This window comes from Pipistrellus kuhlii, unplaced genomic scaffold (genome assembly GCF_014108245.1).
Source record: "Pipistrellus kuhlii isolate mPipKuh1 unplaced genomic scaffold, mPipKuh1.p scaffold_m20_p_3, whole genome shotgun sequence".
Classification (NCBI taxonomy): Eukaryota; Metazoa; Chordata; class Mammalia; order Chiroptera; family Vespertilionidae; genus Pipistrellus; species Pipistrellus kuhlii.
In genome coordinates this window covers 158,652,325-158,674,655 of record NW_023425529.1, presented here as the reverse complement: position 1 = coordinate 158,674,655, position 22,331 = coordinate 158,652,325, and the positions used below count along the sequence as shown (strand labels likewise).

Below are 22,331 nucleotides of genomic sequence, written 5' to 3'. Positions count from 1 at the left end.
CCCGGAGCCCCCTTTCCATGCATCCTTGGTTTGTGGACTCCATAGGAAAAGTAATAATGAGAAATAGCCAAGAGAGGTCTGAAATCAAAGTGTGTGAATCCAGTGAATATTCACTGCTCAAGCATTTTTCCCAATGACATTCACATGCTCATTGGATCTCTGATTATTAACTTTGCCAATGCATTTGACCTAGTTCTTTAGTTGCTACCAAAGATTGTTGCCTGCTCCTCTCTCTCTCCTCCCCATCCTCCTTCATTTCCTAATATGTTTCTACTTTAATCTTAAACATGATATGAATCCTAGAAATCCCACAAAATTAAATATTTATAGAAATTATTCCTAATCTTGCATGCAAAATAGAATCTCAACATTACCTCAATTTAACCTCTACAAACTAATATATTTCTCTGAACCTTGTTTTCCCTCATAAATTCCTTGTTTTAAATTTTCTTTATTAGCAATACCCTTATGCTTCCTTACTCACAAATTCAAAACATGTGTCGATTGATCTTCTCTGCTTCTATTCATTCCATATAAAATTACTCTCTGAATATTATTTACTGTCTTTGCAGACTCACTCAATGCCTGCTCTTTTTTTTCCATTAATAGTGTCCCCATATTAGGCACTGATAAACTTATTATTAGATTATTTCAATATCTACTAACTAGTCTTCTTGCCTAAATATCTCCTCTTCTTAAACTGATGGAAACAAACACATTTAAAATACATTTTTCCCAATAGTTTTTTACTTTCTGAAAAATAAAACACCAAATTTTTAATTTAGCTTTATAATCTAGGCCTACATTTTTAATTGTTCATCTTTATTTACCTTCTTAATTTATGAAATTGGTCTCTGCATTTCTCTAAATGGCCTTTATTTTTTCAACTCCATTTGCCCTAAACAATTCTCTAAAATAAATCTCCATTTCCCCTCATGCAAATCTTAATCATTCTTTAAGATTTGTTTCAGTTCATTTCTTTCCCATGTTTGTCCTTCTGGACCTAAGATTTTATCCATCTAACCTTTCAACATGTCAATGAATCGTGTGCATCTCCAAAACAGGTATTTTTCCATCCTCAGCTACAAGTGGAATCTGTGATTTTATTTATTTATTTATTTATTTATTTATTTGTTTGTTTATTGTATCTTGCTTCTAGAATGTCTATGTAGTTAATTACAGAGATTCTTCCTCAACATCTGTAAATATCTAACACAACATGTTATATTTAATAAACTAAGGAAATATTTGTTGGTTTTATAAGGCATTCTTGTCCCTGATTATAAGCTTGCTTTCTTTTTGTAGGCCTATTCAGAAACATCTGCCTACTTTTCTATTTTCTCCTTCTCCCCTACCTCTTACGTGCTTAAAATGAGCGATGATACTTGTCTTCCACATAAATAGGCAGCATAATAATTAACCTCTCCCTGTTGATTACGCTTCATTTAGAACTGTCTGCCTCCTGGCCCCCTCGGCACCACTTCTCCCCAGTGGTTGTTAGCATCAGATCAACATTGCTTAGGGCAGCAAGCCATCTAATGGGCAGGGCTGTTTGCTGTCATGTGTTCACATCAGTCTCAAAATGAAGTTTGCCACAAAGGGTGTTCTACATCCATGATTAATGACCTACTAGATAAGAAATGAATATTATGCAAAGGCTTAATATAGCACAGTTAACAGTACTGGTATCAAAATAAAAGTAAGACACAGATAATATAGATCTGGTCTTTTATTTTTCAACATGAAACACCAAAGTCATTCTCTTGGTTTGTATAATCTTTATAAAGTCATTGTTTTGTTTTTACTTTTATTAAACTAATCAACACTGAAAGGAACAAAACTAAACAAAATTTATGATTTAAAAAAATAAATATACACAAATATAACCAATAGATACATGCACAAAAATGAAATTTTCTGTTGTGCGTCCATAAAACAATGAGATAATTTAGGCATGGTTCAGAACACGAACAGCTGATTTTAAATTACAAGATACTAATATTGCTACACTGGATGCCCACTGATTCAACCTGAAGATTAAATCCTTGTTTCTACCTAATATGTGTAATTTCATGGGTTATTATTTGTACACAAGGGGAGTACCAGCTATTTTATTCTAATGTACATGAATTTCAAAGCATCAAGAACTGTACAATTTCATTATGGCCTGTTAAAATTTCACCGTAAACTTTATATCAGTGTGTATTTTACCAAAATATACTTATTTTTCTCTTAACATTCTATGTCAGAATCAGCTGGAAATGTATGGATATAAAGTATGATGTCTATAATGTATAAACAGTATTTGTCACTTAAAATCTTAAGGAAGTGTTCTGGCAAAAATATTAAAGCATTATATTCGTTCATATATTGATAAAGAAATGTGTCTCTTCATGTTTCTCTTCTTCTATCTGCTAGCACGTATTTCCGAAAGAACTGCAAATGTTACATATTATTTAAAGCTATAAAACTGCCACACTGTTGAGACCCAAAAAACAAACCACAAAATAACAGGTTTATTCCATTACAAAATACAATATAATATGACAGATAATGTCATATTACAAAATTTATGTAAATTTTTCCTGAGACTTAGAATTTCACCTCTAGACTCACAGAAGCACATAAATTATATATAATTGAATTATTTAAAAGTCATTTTTGTCTCACCATAAAATTCTTGTTCGCTCTATAATTAAATGTGACATGAACCAGAAACAATACATCGATAGTTAACTTTAAATAGTATGTGGGTTTATATAAATATATCTGAAAGACACATACAGAATTAAAAAATAATGTAATTTTAACCAAGCTTAGATATTTGAAGGCAAATGATCTTCTGACACCAATAAAATAGAAATGGCCTATTTTATTGTAGTTATAATTAAAGTAGCTGGAAACCAACTAATGATCTTGCCTTGAACAACTATAAAAGTTGGATAAAAATACAAATTAAACTCATAATTGGAGGCCTCTGGAAATCACCAAAGCGGCAAAGACTTAAGGGATAAAGATCTTGGAGAATATCAAAATGCGCTGACCCAAACAGGATCTTCTGCATAACTTTTTCTCATAGCTCTTTGCCACCTTGCAATGTAAAGCTCAGAGGCCTCATAGAAACTAAATATGCCTAAAGACATTTTAGCAGTTTAACACTGCTAGGAAAACACAATTTCAAGTTCAGGTTTTAGTAACAAAGGAAAGCCTAGGTGGACATCCTCTCAAGACCTTCCAAAGAAATCAAAATTTATTTGGAAAAAGATAATACCATCCCAGCCTCTATAAATAAAAGGTTCAGTATTCAAACAGCATTTTCCAGGATTGTCAGTAAATAACACCCATGTAATGCAAACCAATTGACACACACACACACACACACACACACACACACACACACATATCATTAGATATTATAATTAGACTAGAGGTAGAGGCCTGGTGCACAAATTTCATGCATGGGAAAAGGGGTCCAGCCTGCACCTTCTTGCAAACTGGAACCCCTGGCTCCTAACCACTCACCTGTCTGCCTGCCTAATTGTCCCTAACCACCTCTGCCTACTGGCCTAATGTCCCTAACTGCTCACCTGCTTACCTGATCTCCCCTTAGACGCCTCTGCATGCCAACATGATCACTCCTAACCACCTCTGCCTGCTGACTTGAGCGCCACCCAACTGTTCCCCTGCCAACCTGATCGCACCCTATCCATTCTCCCCTACCAACCAGATCACCCCCTAACCACCCTCCCCTGCTGGCCTGATCACCCTCTAACTGCTCCCCCCTGCAGACCAGATCGCCCCTAACTGCCTCTGCCTCAGCCCCTGCCACCATGGCTTTGTCCGGAAGATGTCCGGTCTAATTTATTTATATAAATTAGGTCAGAGATACTATTATCTAGTATTAAGAGCTACTAGATTAATAATGATATTATTATTAGAATTGTCAGGGACATATTTTAAAATAAAATTCAACATGTTCATGAAAATAGGTGGCAAAACAAAATTTTCACCAGGGAAATGGGATCTCGGTGTATAAAATAAAAATTTTAATATTGATAAAAAACAACTGATATCAATAATTTAATAGATGGTTTTAACTGTAGTTTCAAAACAAGAGAAGACAGAATTAACCTAGTAATTCTAGTAACCAGAATATAGATTAAAATGAAGCAATGTAGAAAATAGAAAATATAAATTTATATTTTTATAAAATTCAAACAACAAAGAAAAAATCATAACAGGAAACAGATATCTTTAACTGAATAATAAAAGTGTGAAATATGAAATATGTAGAATTAGTAAAGTTATGCTTAAAGCATATTATAAGGCTCAAATACAGATTCAGAAAAGCAAAGAATCAATAACAGAACTTTACAACTTAAATGACTATCAAATAAACTCAAAGGAAGAAGAAAATAAATAATAAAAAAGGAGAAATCAATTGAACAGCCAACAAATATACATTAGAAAAAAATTTTAAAGTCAAGAGATTTCTTTGAAAATATTAATATAGATAATAAATTCCTAGCAAATTGATTTCAAAAAGTCAGAGACGACTTAAATTGGCAACAGATGGAATAGAAAATATCACACAAAATATTAAAAACATTTAAAAGTAGTATTATGAATAATTGAATGCCAAAATAGTTAAAGATTAAGTATGAAGAAGAAAATCATTATGCAGCAATTTAATTTAGAACTTTCTGAAAATTTTGACTTTACCTATTGTTATGATTTTTTTGTCTCAATAGGTCATTTGATATAAACAGGATTGTCTGGCAAGTATTATTCTATACTGTTAAATGGTATTTTAAATTTTATGCTCACCATGGTGGAATAAATTGGAAGCTCCTTGAATGGGTTAACAAGTAAAAGGATGTCCCCAATGAAAGTCTGTTAAAGGAAAAAGATATAAATAGAGGTTGAACCATACAAATAGCACATGTAAAGTTAAAAATCATTCTACAATACGAAGAATAAGTGAAATATATGCCCTTACCATTCTGTCAATTGTTTTACATTTATAAATAAAAAATAGACAAGTGAAAATCAAATGAAATCAAGCTAATATATTGTCCCACTGAATGCACAAAAGAAAGTGATATTATTAGATTCTGAGAACTCATCTTAAAGTGATTTTATGAGAACCAGAATGGATAAATAATATAAAATTAAAACACATAGCAAAATACAAATGGAGGAAGTAAATGGAGTAGTGATGAGTTCTATGTTGTTATAGAATAATAATTAAATGCATAACTGAGAAGTTGATAAAGCAGAAAGCAAATGAAGATACCTTTAACTAAAAGGACAAGTAATGAGATACAAAGGCACATAAAACAGATGGAACAAAAAGATACCAAATAATAAATGATAGATTTAAACCAAAATACATCAATACTTGCATCAAATGTAAAGCTACTAAATACTCTCAATTTAAAAAAAAAAATGATTACAAACTGGATTAAAATACTGTGTGCTACTCTAAAGAGAAACACTTTACATATAAAGGATAATAAAATTTAAGTTAGGGATGAAGCAAAATATTCATTCAAGCAATAACAGCAAAAAGGTGGTTTAGCAACATTAAATTGATAGAAAAATAAAAACAGTAAGGTAAGAACCAATCAGTTCCAGTGATAAAAAGGGATATTTCACAATGATAAAATAAAGCAGTCAGGAAGGTGTGCAAGTCTAAATTTCTATGAGATTGAAATGTGGGATAAAATGTCTGAAGCAGCAACAACTGTTAGAAGAAAAACATGAATTCACAATGATAGTGGGAAATTTTAACTGTTTTTTTCTTAGTAACTCATGAGTAAGCAGACAAAATTTTAAAATAATTAATCAGTAAGTTGACCAATTGAACAATGTTACCAGAAAGTGCACAGGCTAGTTTCATTACATTTAAAAGATTTGAGTCACACAGAATATATTCTGTGATCATAGTAAAATTAGGACAGAAATTAATAACAGAATCCTAGGAAATCAGCAAACATCTGTAAGAAAAACACATAAAAACCTTTCCACAAAGAAAACTTTGACTTCTCTCTCTGGTGAATTCTTCCCATCAGTGAAGCACAAAATAAATGATTCCAGAAAATAACAGAAGAAAAATATTTCACTTTAAGAGGCCTACATAATCATGATATTAAAAACATAACTAGTAAATTGAAAGAAAAAATACAGGCTATTCTCTTTCATTAAAATACATGAAAGAATTCTTAGCAAAATATTGACAAACTGAATTGCAATAATGCATTCAAAAGATAATAGATTGCAACCAAATAAACTTTATTCTAGTAATGTAATCTTGGCTTCACACTAGAAGATTAACTCATAATGCTAAGAAGTAAAGAACAAAAGTCACATGATGGTCTCACTAAATGCTGAAGAAAAAAAACACACATTTAAATACATTTAATGCCCACTTTTGATTTAAAACAATAACTATGAAAACCATTAATTCAATAGAACTTCTTTAATCAAATAAAAAGTAACTACACATGGCATCGCTACCACAAGCAACATGCTGAATGAAAAAATATTGAAACATTTGTCTCCTGGATACAAAAATTAAGACAGTTCTAGGTAAATGCCACATAGAAATACTTATCTTTGTGTACCTCCAAAAAGACAATAAGATAATTTATAACAGTAGTATTTACTAAAGGCTCGGTGCACAAATTCATGCACATGTGGGGTCCCTCGGCCTGGCTGGTGATGGAGGCCTATCTGGGGGGACCAGCTGGCAGGGAAGAGGGGCATCGGGAGGTTGGCAAACCAGCCCCCCATCAGGACCAATGTGGGGGGTGGTTGTGTAGGGTGGAGGCCACAGGTGGTTGGTTGTGGAAGTGCACTGACCATAAAGGGGCAGTTCCTGCATTGAGCATCCGCCTCCTGGTGGTCATCATAGCAACTAGTCTATTGGTCATAATGGTCACTTAGGATTTTACACATGTGTATATATATACATATATATAAAACCCTAATATGCAAATAGAACAGCAGAACAACTGAACAACTGGTCACTATGACATATGCTGGCCACCAGGGGGCACGCTCAGAACATGGCGGGCATTGGCAGCAAGCAGCAGAGCACAGCCGTGTCAGAGCAGGTGAGCAGAGGTGCCAGATCAATCAAGATGGGGTGCCAGTCACTGTCATCAGGGCAAGCCTCTGGTGGTTACTCAAAATTCTTTGCTCCTGCGCAACAGTGTCCGGCTCAGTGCTCGCACCTGCTGCCAGTACTAGCCCCATTTGCACCTGCTGCCTGTGCCAGCGCCACCATTCACACCCGCTGCCAGACTCTGATGCCAGCCCCAATTGGTCTGCACTGCCAGCAGGTGCGAGCGAGGCCAGCACCCTCAGCATGTGGGAGTGGCAGTGGCCAGAGTGGGGCTGCCAGCAGACAGGGGACTGGGGGTATGGAGGATGGCCAGAGACCCGCCCCTGTGCCCACCACAGCCTCACAGCCCACAGTTCCTTTCAGGGTGCGTGACTTCATGTACTGGGCCCCTAGTATATAGATAATAACCAAAAAGTGAAAATGACTCAAAGGTTCCTCAACTGTAGAGTCAATTAATAAATTAGAATATAACCACATAATAGTTTGTTGTATAGGAATAAAAGTGGATTAGTGTTACAAGTAGCAGTTTAGATGAATACCAGAAACAAAATGATGATTTCTTTTATGTAAAATGAAGAAGACAGACAAAACTATGAGACAGCCCAATATGTCAGAAACTTTTGTAATGATTAGGGTGATTTGGGGAAGGGGCTTCTTATATTCCATTTCTTTATGAAGCTGCTGATCATATATGTGTATTCACCAAACAAAACTTCATGTAGCCATACACTAATAAGTTGTGCATTATTCCCTCCCTTTATATGTTGTAATTCAATACAACATTTACTTAAAAGAAGGATTGGCTAGAATTTTATAGTCTAGTAAAGAAGAAATAAAAGTGAAATAATTGAGCTGAAAGGAGACCTTATTCATTTAGTATCTCAAAAGAATTCTTATTCCATAGGACAAAAATGAAACTAGAAAGTAGACTGAGGGGTAATTGATAAATCTGATAATTAAGGAATATAAAAAATTTAAAGATAAAACAAAAATAGAGTAACTCCAAATTGCATTTAAGATAAAACTTGATTATATTGGTCTAATTACTAAAGAAAATTGAGATTGTCTCTGGTAATATATTTTTGATGAATAAAAAATAATTCATGAAAATGAGATCTAAATGTTAATGGTAGTCATAAAAATGACTTCATATAGATTTATACCATAATCTGAAAAGGACATTTTGATAAAATGGAAATTTTTAAATTTACTACAGAGAAATCATTTTTAAAATTATAGAAATGTAAAGATTTCCTTTTCCTTGTTTTTCTGATACATTACTTGTTTAGTAACTTACACATGTCAAGTGTTCAAAAGTATCTTTTAGACTGAATGGAATTACATGCAACTAAATGGCATACACTGTATAGCATAGCATATGAGACTTTAAATAACTAGGCTATCTTGGAAAAATGTGTCCATCCACATAATTTCAAATAGCCTGGAAGTGAGGGAGACTTCAACTTCTGACAGCAGCTGGTAAACTTCCACCTCTTGAGATGCTCACCTTGAAGGGAACAGTACATTATTAAGTGGCTGAGATGAGCCAGGCTCTATAGTTGGCTAATGAGATGTTACAGAATTTATTTGTATTTTTTAAGGTTTGTTTTCTTTATGAGTCTCAAGTTCCACTAGTGTGCTTGTGAAGAGAGGATCGCTTGCATACTTATGGGCCATCCATGAAGAGATTTGATTGCATCTTCTATTCTCTCTGTGACTGTTGAAAATAATTGTTTGGGAAATTCAATGCCTTTACTCTATGCATTTCCCAGTAAGCAGATGTCTCATTCTCTGCAATTCATTTTCTGTTTGGTGATGTGGGAACTTCCTACTGCTATAAACTTTATGGAAACTTCTCAGTTTGATAGCTAAATGAAATACTATACACTAAGTTTAAAAAAATCAATTTACAGATTATTTTGAAAGATCATCCTATATAATAAAGAGGTAATATGCAAATTAACCCTCATATGCTTGCACAAGATGGCTGACCCATGTGGTCAAAGATGGCTGCCACAAGATGGCCACCACAAGATGGCCAGCAGGGGAGGGCAGTTGGGAGGGACCAGGCCTGGGGGGGATGGCAGTAGGGGGTGACCAGGGCTGCAGGGGAGGGCAGTTGGGGGCAACTGGGCTGGCAGGGGAGGGAAGTTAGGGGCCACCAGGCCTACAGGGGAGGGCAGTTAGGGGTGACCAGGCTGGCAGGGGAGGGCAGTTGGAGGTAACTGGGCCAGCAGGGGAGGGCAGTTGGGGGGTTACTGGGTCAGTAGGAGAGCAGTTAGCGTCAATCAGTCTGCCAGGAGATTGGTTAGGGGGTGATCAGGTTGGTAGGCAGGCGAGTGGTTGGGAACCAGTAGTCCTGGATTGTGAAAGGGTTGTCCCAGATTGGACAGGGTGCAGGCTGGGCTGAGAGACCCCCACCCCTCAGTGCATGAACTTCATGCACTGGGCTTCTAGTCTTATATAACAAATCAGACTATAACCCCCACCCTAAAAAAAATAAATAAATAAAAAAGGATGAAAATCCTTGTCAAGCAATTAATTCAGATGAAATATTTTATCTTGGCTCTGATGGGCCAATGGCAGAAGTGGAAGTCATGTTCTGTGCATATTTTGAAGGTAGAGCTGATGATATTTGCAGTAAAATCAGATATGGGTTATGAAAGAAAAACACATATTAATACTCTTAGCAGCACTTTGGCCTGAAAGCTGGAAGAAAGGAGTTGCCCTTATTGTGCTGGGAGAGGCTAGAGAAGGGACATGTGTGTCAAGATCAGACTCTGGAATTTGAATATTTAAATTTTTAGATCTATTAAACTAGTGCCTTTATATTTTGGGGGAAGAAACATTTGTTTTTATTTCTAATTCATCATGGACTGATATTTCAGTAAAACATAATAAATATGAATTCTTGGACAAATGAAATTGACAAAGATATAGAAAATATAAACCTTGATTCTTATTAGATTCAACAGATGGAAATTAAACCATCAAATTGCTATGAGCTTTTAAACGCTTACTCTTATTGACGATTGCTAATAAAGGTCCATGTATCCAATGGTGCATAGGATACATTTTGAGAATCACTTATTACCATTCAATCAATAATGTTTAAATTGCCTGTCTATCCATGAGGGTGAATTCAAACCATAACAAAGAACACTCATCACAAAATTGTTCCTAGACAATTTAGCTCTTCAATATTTCAAGTACAGAGAATAAGAAACCTATGTCTCACACAGAGGCAAATTTATATTTTATATGAACTTTATCAAATCAGGGAATATTAATGCTGAGTATCCAGACAGCAAGTATATATGAAGATGGTCTACTGCATGGAGGAATTAGAGCTATCTCAGATAAACAGGTAGAAAGTATTTGTTATTTAAGATTAGAACATGCTTGGGCAAGCCTCTTTTTTAAAATATATTTTTATTGATTTCAGAAAAGGAAGGGAGAGGAAGAGATAGAAATATCAATGATGACACCGAAACCAGTTTGGCTCAAGGGTAGAGCATCAGCCTGCGCACTCAAGGGTCCCAGGTTCGATTCTGGTCAAGGGCATGTACCTTCGTTGCAGGCACATACCTGTGGGGGGTATGCAGGAGGCAGCTGGTCAATGTTTCTCTCTCATTTATGTTTCTAGCTCTCTATCCCTCTCCTTTCTCTCTGTAAAAAAAATCAATAAAATATATATTTTTTAAAAATATTGTATATCAATAATAAGAGAGAATAATTGATCCACTGTTTCCTGCACTCCCTATACTGGGGATGGATCCCTCAGCCTGGGCATGTGTCCTTGACTAGAATCAAACCTGGGACCTTTCATTACACAGGCTGACACTCTATCCACTAAGCCAAACTAGCAAGGGCAATAACAACATTTTTTAAAACCTCAGCCACTGAGGTTTCAATGCATTCCTGAAGGTTTATAGAAAAGAAAGAAAGAAAGAATTCCTGAAGGTTTATATAAAAGAAAAATAAAGAAAGAAAGGTTTATAGAAAGAAAGAAAGAATAGCAGTGGTCATCTGATAATACTAAGAAGCTAAAAATAAGAATCAACACAATGATGGGTAAGGAGGATAAAATGGAATAAAAATATTACACAAGTAACAAGGTAATAACAGACCAATGTAATCGGTTTTCTCCTCTTTATGCCAATGACTCAATTTCATTAATTTTAAAAGAGGTATTTAATTTTAAGTGTATTTACAGTGGCAGGCACTTTATGCAAGCATTAAAATGCTGCATTGAATTTTCATAGGCTAATCAGCACCTGACAATTTATGACTTATATGGAAATCACAGACTTCATATTTCCATGAAAATTATTTAATCAATCTCTCAGCAGATTAAAAAAAAAAGATGCTATCAAAAAAAGAAAGCAGACGTGTGTATAATCAGATTTCCCTATAGATATTCTGATTGAATTGCTCTGAGTTGAATATAACAAAATCAAGGAGAGAAAGAGATAAAGATATGCGATCACATGGTGTCTAAATTATTACTAGTATTGGTAGAATTCACACATAGAAAGCAAGGAAGAACCACAGCAAATAAATGCTATTTGTCATTTGAGCCATATATTTATATCCTATTATCAAAGATCCCTGTAGCCATTATTTACTTTACAAAGATATTTCCTGATAATTTAGAGGAATAATAGCTTATCATTTCATGTAAATAGGGAGGCAGTTCTCCTTGCATAATCAACTTTTGGTCTTTAGTTTCCCTTTTCCAGATATAGAAGGCTAAATTAAATAGATGAAACAAACAGCATTTTCCAAAGTGATTAGCAGATCTGATGGTTCTAGAAAGATCTTCCACAGCAAGCATTACAAGTAAGTTGTCTACCCTCAGGATATTAACTTTCAGTTAACAACTCTGAAATTTGGAATTTGCTGAACTTGCCTTAGAATTGCATTAGAAGAATCACCCTGAGCTCTAGAGAAATCCACTGTAAGCCATCAGCCTGACCAGAAGCAACAATAAATCTATTACCTGTAATATTTGCAGTACTGAAGAGTAAAAATATGCAGCAAGACAAATGAAGTGCAAAAGGCAATTTCAAGGGCACTTACGTATATCTGATTGTTCCCAAAGCGCTTCTGGATTTCATAAAGCAAGCTGCCATCATTGAGCTCACTGAGTGTTGCTAGGTCATCGTTTGGAGCAGGAGGCATTAGCTTGACCTGGGAGAAAAAATAAGAATGATCAATTCTAATTGCTTTGCAATCAACTTTCTTCACAGTTGGCTGTTCTAGTTCAATTACATGTCAAAAGTTTAAAAACCACATGAGTTTGAAACTGTTATTAAAAGATATGAAATGGCTCATTTACAAGAAACAAAAAAATTCAACAGTCATAGAAAAATTCTCAGATGAGAATTTCTCTTATATACCCATGAGTGCGCGCGCTCACTCTCTCTCTCTCTTTCTCTCTCTCTCTCTCTCTCTCTCTCTCTCTCTCTCTCTCTCTCTCTCTCTCTCTCTCTCTTTCTCTGTCTGTCTCTCTGTCATACACACACACACACACACATCAAATGTCAGCTTACATCCTTCAAAGACATTAAGTCTATCAAAATCATTTCAGCAGGTTGATCCTTCCTAGTCCCTACTTACAATTTAGACAGCTCTAAACTGTGTTGAGTCCTTTGTGAGATAAGCAGCTGAAAAAAAAGATCATGTATTTGCAGTGTTTCCAAAGCTAAAGCAAAACTCCTTTCTCAAATTACTGTTGGCATGGAAGCAATCTGCCTGGAATTTAGTTTCTGCATACATCTATGAGAAGGCCAGATTTTTAAGTAAACTCTAGAATTTTGGCTTATGATTTTTATTCTGCCTACAATACTTTTAAGTTTAAAGTAGCTTTGAGATTAAGATAATTCTGTCAAGAAAAAATACTTTCCTATTCAATGTAACATAGAATAACAGTTTAAAACCTAGGCAAGATTAAAAATTTAAAAAGATAAATTTGTATTATTTAATTATATTAAAGTCTAGCCTTTCTAAGTTAAAATTGGCCAATGTTTAACTTTATATACACAGGAAATGCTTATTATTAGATATAATGTAACAACTTTGGTCTTTTCATGTGAAAACTGAGAAACAAAAGAACAAGAATAATTTTATTAACATTCCTATGAGTTCATTGGTGCCTATAGCTAATATTGTTACAATATGGTTTTAGTAATTTGAGAGAGAGAGAGAAACATTGATCAGCTGTCTCCTGCATGCCCCCTACTGAGTATTGAGCCTGAAACCAGGGCATGTGTTCCCACTGGAAATCAATCTGGTGACCTCTTGGTGAATGGGATGATGCTCAACCAATTGAGCCACACCGGCAGAACACCATAGTTAATCTGTAATAACAGTAAGTTTGTTTTTAAAATGAGCATTCATATTTGTATTTGCATATTATATTTGTATTGCACATTTAACTATTGGATGTACCATCACTAAATAAGTTGATCCTAAATATTACTGTTCAGCTAAATGTTTTTAGAGTAAAATATTACACATTTTTTAAAAATTATATTTTATTGATTTTTAACAGAGAGGAAGGGAGATGGACAGAGAGTTAGAAACATCAATGAAAGAGAAACATTGATCAGCTGCCTCTTGCACATCCCCCTCTGGGGATGTACCCACAACCAAGGAGATACATTCCCTTGACTGGAACCAAGTCTGGGGATCTTTCAGTCCGCAGGCCAATGCTTTATTTACTGAGCCAAATCAGCCAGGGCAAATATTACACATTTTAAAAGCTAAATTTAGGGCTCTTTCTCTGACATGAGTGGCTATTTTCAAAAATCTAATCTTTCCCATGAGTTCTTAAATTCAGATCATAGTTATCCAAGACTGCTAATCCTAATGTGTTAATAATAGAAACTCAAAAATTTTTACTGAGAATTTCACAAACTCAGAAGAGTGGATTGTTATATCTTCTCGTTGGAAGTGTGTCATGGCAGCAGGCTGTCTTGTATTGGAAAGACAACCATTTGTATAAGTGGCAAACACAATATTCCAATGAGAAGATGTTTATTTACTTAAAATTAACTTGTAAAATATTCCAGACCTCAGAATGTCATGGACAAGCCTCCTCCTCTCCCACAACATGCACACACTCAGCCAACACCTTGAGTTTATTTTCTGGTTTTTGTAGAATTTAAATAATAAGATGAAATGGCTCACTTATAAGAAACAAACAAAAAAATTCAAGTCATAGAAAAATACATTCAGAATTAACCTACAAAGGACATCTAACACAGTTTTACTAAAATTAGACATTTAACTTTAGGTTAGAAGCACAGTTTTGAGCCTTTGATGCAGAAATATGGACTTACATAGTTCAAGAACAGTATAAAAACTGGTACTCGTTACTGCATAGAAGTCATCATGTCTCAGCTCTCCTAATACTTTCTGGGTTGTCAACATCAATTCGGGGATTGTGTAATATGTTTTTTTAACTTTATATATTTAGTTCCACTTTGAAGAGTCACAGGCTCAAAGTGCTGCCGAGACTAATGGTTCTCAGAGAAGCATGAAAGTCAAGCAGTGATAACGGCTTCTGCCTATCCCCTTTCTGCTTTTTCATTAGTCATGCTAATTCAGGCCCAAATCTTACACACTGATCTGAGTACTGGAATACTGAAAAATTCAAGTTCATCTAAGCCTAAAACATCAATTATTTGAATTCATCTGGGTGCATGATGCTTAAATCCCAGGGGTGTAGCTTCCTGTGAGATCTTTTTTTTTTTTTTACTTTCTAAAAAAAAATTAATTGCATTTTACACTCAATATTATTTTTTATTAGTTTCATAGTGGTTAGATAATCATACACTTTACAAAATATTCCCCTGATATTTCCAGTACCCAATGGGCACCATACAGTTATTACAATATTACTGACTATACTTCCTATGTTGTACCTTACATCCCCACGTCTATTTTATAACTACCAAACTATTCTTCTTAATCCCTTCACCTCTTTCATACATACACAAAAAAGTTAATGCACAAATATATACATATTTATGCATAACATGAGATAAGACAAAAATATGGCTGCAACAACTTTGAACGATGCAATGACAAGTCTCCCACAAGTTAATATACATATTTAACTCCCAAAAAAATCATAAAAAGAAGAAAAATCAAGAGCAAGATTTGTTTTTCTTTGGAAGTAATAATTTACACTGAGATAATACTCCTCTGATAACCACAACTTTAATGAGCTCAATGCGAATTTCTGCATGCATAATTAGGAATAGCATGACTAGCACTAGCAGAAGTTCCCCATTTGTTCCGACAAGCCTAGAGGAGCTATTGCAGACATCTCCCTGGTATTCTTGAGGATTTTCATGTTCAGTGGCACAGCTGTTCCATGGGTTAGAGAATATACAAGGCTGACAATAAAAATGTGAAGACTCCCTTGTCTGTTTATAGTAATGAACTGTGACAAATACAGTATTACATTAGATCAAGGGAAGAATTCCTTCAATTTATTACACCAAGATAGCAAAATGATTAGGAAGGAAGCTTTAATAATCAATCTTAATCAAGGTTATCAAAGAGACACATTTTTTATCAAGATTTCAAAGGTGTTGTGGCAGCTGATAACAAGTAGAAAGAAAAAGAAAAACCATGTCTGTGAATATTTTTATGTTATAGTTGTAAACTCAATACCGTACAGTACCAATGTCTGCCAAATATGTATTACCATAGTCAAAAAATAGATGGGATAAATGTGTAAAACAGTTAACCATCCTCTCTAGAATTCACCATCTTGGTTCTTCTGAAGACACATAAACTAACCATATATATCTCCCTACTTATATTTCCAAAAGCAGATATCTAGAACACAAAGTGAACAAATTTTAGGGTACACTTTTAGAAATGTTTCCAGATCCAAAGGAAATGTAAATTGGAAAGTATTTTAATTCCCTGATACCCTGTCTTCACTTGTCAACATTGCCCTGAGTGTTGTCAACTTTGCTGTGTTGTTCAATTGCTGGTAATTTTTCTCTGCAGGAAGTTAGTAGAACATACACAGGAACTAGAAGGCCAATGGACAGAAGAGATGGTCTGACCAATGGGATAAGGGCAATAAATCACTGGGAAGGCAGATTAGGAGGAAACAACCGAGTGCACATGAATGAGGAGAAAAAAGAAAATAATGACAATAAAAAAGAAAAAGAAAAAACTAATTGACTAAGGATGGCTATGATAGGGAAATGGCCATGATAGGGCATTAATTTGACAAAACATTTTGTACTGAATCTCCCGAGGCTGTAGCCCATTATGATGCATGGACACCATTTAAACTGCTTTTTCCTTGCCTTTGTTTTTCTGTTAGATGTTTCTTAGTGAAACGTAGTAGGTCCTTACACTCACTGTGCCTTGTTTGGCTAAGGATTTATATTTTGTGTCTGTGGATATTGGTGTATCTGTGGACTCTATAAAGAGAATTCTCTCCAGTCTTTGAAATCTCTGTCCTGACTGTGCAGCCACAGAATGCAAGCTTTCTCTCCTGCTCATAGAAGTAAGCAGCACACCAAAGGAGAGGAGCCAGGAGCTGGGTGTCCTCAGAGTAAAAGAAACAGGTGATTCTAGATCATTTGCTTCAGCTTCTTGAGTTTAGGTTTGGTCCCTTTAAATTCAGTTTGAAATTTGAGTATAAGTATTAAAAGTGTATAATAACTTGCTCATAGTGGTATTTTGAGGATTAAAATAATGCAAGTGAAAGCATTTTTCAGCTTTGAAATGTTAACCAATGCACAGTAGTATTTTATATTATTGTATTCTAAAATAACCTATATTTACATTGAAAATAAAACCTGGTTGATATGTTGGCTTGATTTACATAAATCAGGAGTAGATAAGTTAGTGAATAGAGGACTCAACCACTCTAGCAAAATCTAATAGATAGTCTCTACAAAAAATAGTAAAATAATGAATACATCGTGCCGAGTTTTTATTTTACTCTTGGCAAATTGCTGTCACCTTACAGCCTTAATCTTTTGTCATCTTTCTAACAGCCATATAAGGTCAGTGTTAAGTACCCATTTCACAGATGCGGTTCAGTGAGGTTAAAGAATTTCAATAGTCAAGAGTTCCAGTAGCAGCTCTAAACCAGAACAAATCTGTATGACACCATCATCCTCTCTCTTTTCTCCCAGGATAACATGCCTTCACTAAATGTAATAAAACATTGACCTAATTTTAAACTTTAACTATTCTCAAAGGAAAAATGAGAGAAAAGACAGCAGAAAGGTAGGAAACTAGAAAGTATAGAAGAGGACAGGGCATGAGAGAGGAGGGGATAACAAAACAAAATTGGAAAAGAAGGAAAAAAGTCTTACAAAATTTTAAGCAACTTTAGAAAAATTCTCTATTCTCACAGGTATTATAATAGCAATTGTTAATGTTGATGAATATCAGAACCACAAAAAGTTTAAATTAGCCTGGCTGGCATGGCTCAGTGGTTGTGTGCCAACCTATGAACCAGGAGGTCACAGTTTGATTCCCAGTCAGAGCACATGCCCGGGTTGCAGGTACAATTCCCAGTGCTGGGCGTGCAGGAAGCAGCCTATCAATTATTCTCTCTGATCATTGATGTTTCTATCTCTCTCTCTCCCCTTCCTTCCTCACTGAAGTCAATAAAAATATACATTTTAAAAAATTTAAATCAATCCTTGACTATTCATTTATACAGTTACCATTTGACATGACCTACATTTTATAAAATCTTGGAAAAAGAGATGCTTCCAAGCATCTTCTTTGTTTCAATTCAAAAATTTTTTCTACATTATACAATATATTTCTCTTTAAAGTGTTAATCAGAATGTTACTGCTTTAGCAAGTCTTTCCTAAAGCTCTCGTATGAGATATAAATGTGTGATCCAGGCAGGATTCTTCCTCTGTTCTTCCTCTGGAGAGAATCACCGATGCACCTCATGGCAAGAATGTATGACAGCGTAATGCCCACAGTGGAAGACATGAGTGAATGATAAGTAGATAATATACAAACCTAAAACCTGAATAAGCTATTCTGTCTTTAGTACCAAATAAACAGAAAATGGTTACAACCGGTTTTCAGGTCTAGGATGCAAGTACAAAGACCTTACATTAATATGAAAGGATTATATGTGATATTATGTTGTGAATGTCTTCTCGTTTTTGTTTTTTTTAAAGACCTTAGTTTTTAGAGAAGTTTTAGACCCACCACAAAATTGAGGAGAAAGTATAGAGATTTCCCATATACCTCTGGCCCGACACACATAGTCTGCCTAGTTATCAACATCCCCACTGAGTGGTACATTTGTTACTATAGATGAAACAAATGACACATCCTAATTATCAGTATCCATAACTTACATCAGGGTTCACTCTGGGTGTTGCATATTCTGTGGGTTTTCAAAAATGTGTAATGACTTGTATCCACCACTATAATATCATAGGCAGTAGTTTCTCTGCCCTAAAAACCCTCCGTGCTCCTCCTCCACACAACTGCTGTCAACCACTGACCATTTGACTGTCTCCATAGTTTTGACTTTTCTAGAATGTCCAGTAGTGGAATCGGAATATATGTAGCCTTTTCAAAGTAAATGTTTTCACTTAGTTATATGTACCTAAAGTTACAGGAAGCTCGTAAGACCCTTAAGGAGGTTAAGAACAATTTGGCCTTAAATTTTCCTAAAGTTCAATTTGCCTACTGCCATGGTCTGAATTGTGTTCTCCACAATTCATATGTTGAGGTTCTTGCTGCCAATGTGACTGTGTGTGGAGACAGGGTTTTAGGAGATAATAAAAGTTAAATGAGGGTATGGGTTAGGTGGAACCCTGGTCCCACAGGGGTAGTATCATTGTAAGAGATCCCAGAGAGTTAGTCCTCTCTCCCCGCCATCTCCGCCATCTGAGGACACAGCGACAAAGCAGACATCTGCAAGCCAAAAGAGGGCTTCCACCAAAAACAGGCTCAGCCAGCACCTGGATTTTGAATTTCCAATCTCCGGAATGTTGAAAAATACATTTCTGCTGTTTAAGCCACCCAGTTGGTGATTTTATGTTATGGTAACTTGAGCAGATGAATATGGCTAATAAAATCCAAAAGTATTTCAGATGTTTTGTGGTTTCAGTTATTTTAAAATAGAAATGAATGAGATGAAGAAAATTTGAAAGGTTTTTAGAAACGATAGTTAAAATACCTTTAAAATTTATAGATACATTGAAATAAGACATTTAAGGATTAATCTACAATTTATAAAATACTCTACCATTTATAAAACACAACACATATACAAATAATTTATTTCTATGAAAATTATAACATAAAATACATTAAATTCTGTAACTCCAAGCTTATCTAAATGACCCCACATAACTTGGGCACTGGAATATCCACATGTGCACATAGATACATATACAATACAACATCACAGTTACTTTTAAGAATAAATGACTGATGGGTTTGCTTTCCTTCTTGTGGAAAATATTTGGCTATTTGAAGGAAATAATTATTAAAATGATGACCAATGAAAGAACTATAAATATTCAGGAATCAATATATTGGCTGAGCTTACAATCCTGATAAATAAGTCCAAACTGTAAATTCAAGTCCTCCTGGTTTTTCTCAGTGGTTAGAGCGTTGGCCCAAGGACTAAAGGGTGACATGTCTGATTCCAGTCAAGGTTACATACCTCGATTTCAGGCTCAATCCCCAGCCCCAAAGCGTGTGCAGGAGGCAACTAATCGATGTGTCCCTCTCCCATCCATGCTTCTCTGTCTCTGTCTCTCTTCCTCCCCTCCATTTTCTCGAAAAAAAAAAATCAATGAAAAGGAAAAAATATCCTCTGGTGAGAACTGAATTTTTAAAAAGACAGTAAATTCAAATCTTTCTAAAACACAATAGGAGTACGTTTGTTAATGTACAGTACAACATAATAACATTTCATCAATAAAAATTTTAAAATAGTAAGCCATGCTTTCATTAAAGTTTCTCTGAATAGAAACTTTGGGTATTGTTTTGGGACATAACAGGACATAATACCAGCAGAAGCACATGGGGTGTAATTACCTGCTCAGGCTTGGTGGGGCCGTTCACAGTGGCGCTCTCGGGAGAGCTGTCCTGAGACTGCTTCTTGCATAGGCCTTTTGTTGCATCTTTGAACATAATGTCTTTTTCCAACAAACTGTCTTGCTTGGCAATTGGCCACACCAGGGGACTGCTACAGGAAATAATCAATACTAGAATTAGTCTTCTTCCAACTTGGCTACATAAATCAGAAATTACCACGACAGGACATCTCAATTATGGATAGTTGTTTTATTCAAGGAGAAAACAGTTTCTCAATACTGTAGGGGAAAAACACAATGGGAAATCTGTAAGCCTTTCTGTTAGCTCTGAAGTTCATTCAATTTCACATTGGAAAGAAAAATATATTCAGCTTGAGAAGAATATATTTACAAATGCATGTATGACTAATAGATAAATCAATAAGCAATTTAAAAGCTAAGGTTGACACACCTGACTAAACTTGGAAAGATATTTAAATGTGAAATCGAATAATAAACAAGTAAAGGCAAAGCTATACAATTAATTAAAATTCTGTACATATAGGATTTAAAATATGTTATAGCATCGTGGGTGATAGAGTTTGTAACTAAATAACAATAGGGTACTAAGAAAGAAGTGTTGTGCATAAGATTGCAATATTAATAAGATAATGTTTTATTATTTCTATATAGCTCAATCTAGCCAAAAAATAAAATAAAAGCTGATTCATGGTTTTGTTATGCTATAGACTGCATTGCCCAAAGAAATGTAATGTTCATAGAAAATAAATGCATCTAAAAGTTGAATTTTCATTATAACATTTGATATTTAGATTTTAAAATACATTTTCCTGTTATCACATACAAGCAGAAATACATACATAGTTAATCAGGTGCAATATATGTAAACCTAATTATTTACAATAGTAGTTACAGTTCTAATTGAAGCTCAATGCAGTTACTTGGCTTTGCAAAAATTCAAGTTTCTTGAGTTATATTCACATATAGTAAAACTCACATATGGTAGGGTTACAATTCAATATGTTTTGAATTATATATATACATTTAACGGTGTGACTAACATAATCAGCAATACATAGAATTTCTATCACTCCCCTTTATGTCTCCAATTATCCTCCTTTGCCTTCTGGCCCTTGCAACCACTGATACTTATTTTTGCCTTTTCCAAAATGTCATAGGAAAGGGGTCAGAGTATGCAGACTTTTGTGTATGACAACATTTAATTAACAATGTTTTTGAGACTCATGTTGCTACAGATAGCAATAGTATCGTTTTTCATTGCTGACTAGTGTTCTACTGCAGGATATACTACACTTTGGCCAACCATTCACCAAAAATTTGGGTTGTGTCCAGATTTTGTCAATTGTGAGTGGAGCTTTTACACACATCCATATACAGGTGTGTGCAGACATATGCTTTCATTTACCTTGGTTAAATGTCTAGGAAAACCACACAGTTTTCAAAGTGGCTGTACCATTTGGCGCTTCCCAGCAATATGTTGGATTTTCACTTGCTTCACAGCTTCACATCATTGCCAATACGTTTTTTATTGAATTTATTGAAATGACATTGGATAATAAAATTACATAGGTTTCAGGTATACAATTATCAGTATTTTTAAGAAATACATTCTAGTAAGTGTGTTAGTGGCTTCTCCCTGTGGTTTTACTTTGCATTTCAATGTGCTTATTTGACATAAGTATGTCTTCTTTGGAAAAATGAATGTTCAAGTCTCTTGACTATTTTTCACTGATTCTTTGCTGTCAGGTTCTTGAGTTTATATATTTGGATTCAAGTCCCTTATCATATATATACTTGGCAAATATTTTCTCCTAAGCTGTGTCTTGTTTTCATTTTTTTTAAATATTTTGTTATTGATTTTAAAAATATTTTGTTATAGAGAAAAAAGGAGAGAGATAGAAACATCAATGATGAGAGAATCATTGATTGCCTGCCTCCTGCATGCCACCCTCTGGGGATCAAGCCTGCAACCCAGGCATGTGCCCTAACCCAGAATCAAACCAGGACCTCCTGGTTTATAGGTAGAAGCTCAACCACTGAGCCACACTGGCTGGGCAGCCTTCATTTTTTAACAGATTTTTCAAATAATTTTGTTTATCTTATA

At 34.9% G+C, this 22,331-nt stretch overlaps 1 protein-coding gene across 1 annotated transcript in view; it reads right to left on the bottom strand.

Moving 5' to 3' along the window:
• Window positions 1–22,331, bottom strand: part of MYO16 (myosin XVI) — a 414,776-nt gene that overhangs the window by 284,824 nt on the left and 107,621 nt on the right. The window contains exons 10-12 of the mRNA XM_036458153.2: window positions 20,208–20,358; window positions 12,212–12,322; window positions 4,828–4,893 (exon numbers count right to left, since the gene is read on the bottom strand). Of these exons, the coding sequence (XP_036314046.1) occupies window positions 4,828–4,893; window positions 12,212–12,322; window positions 20,208–20,358 (328 nt within the window). The remainder of the gene's footprint in view (window positions 1–4,827; window positions 4,894–12,211; window positions 12,323–20,207; window positions 20,359–22,331) is intronic.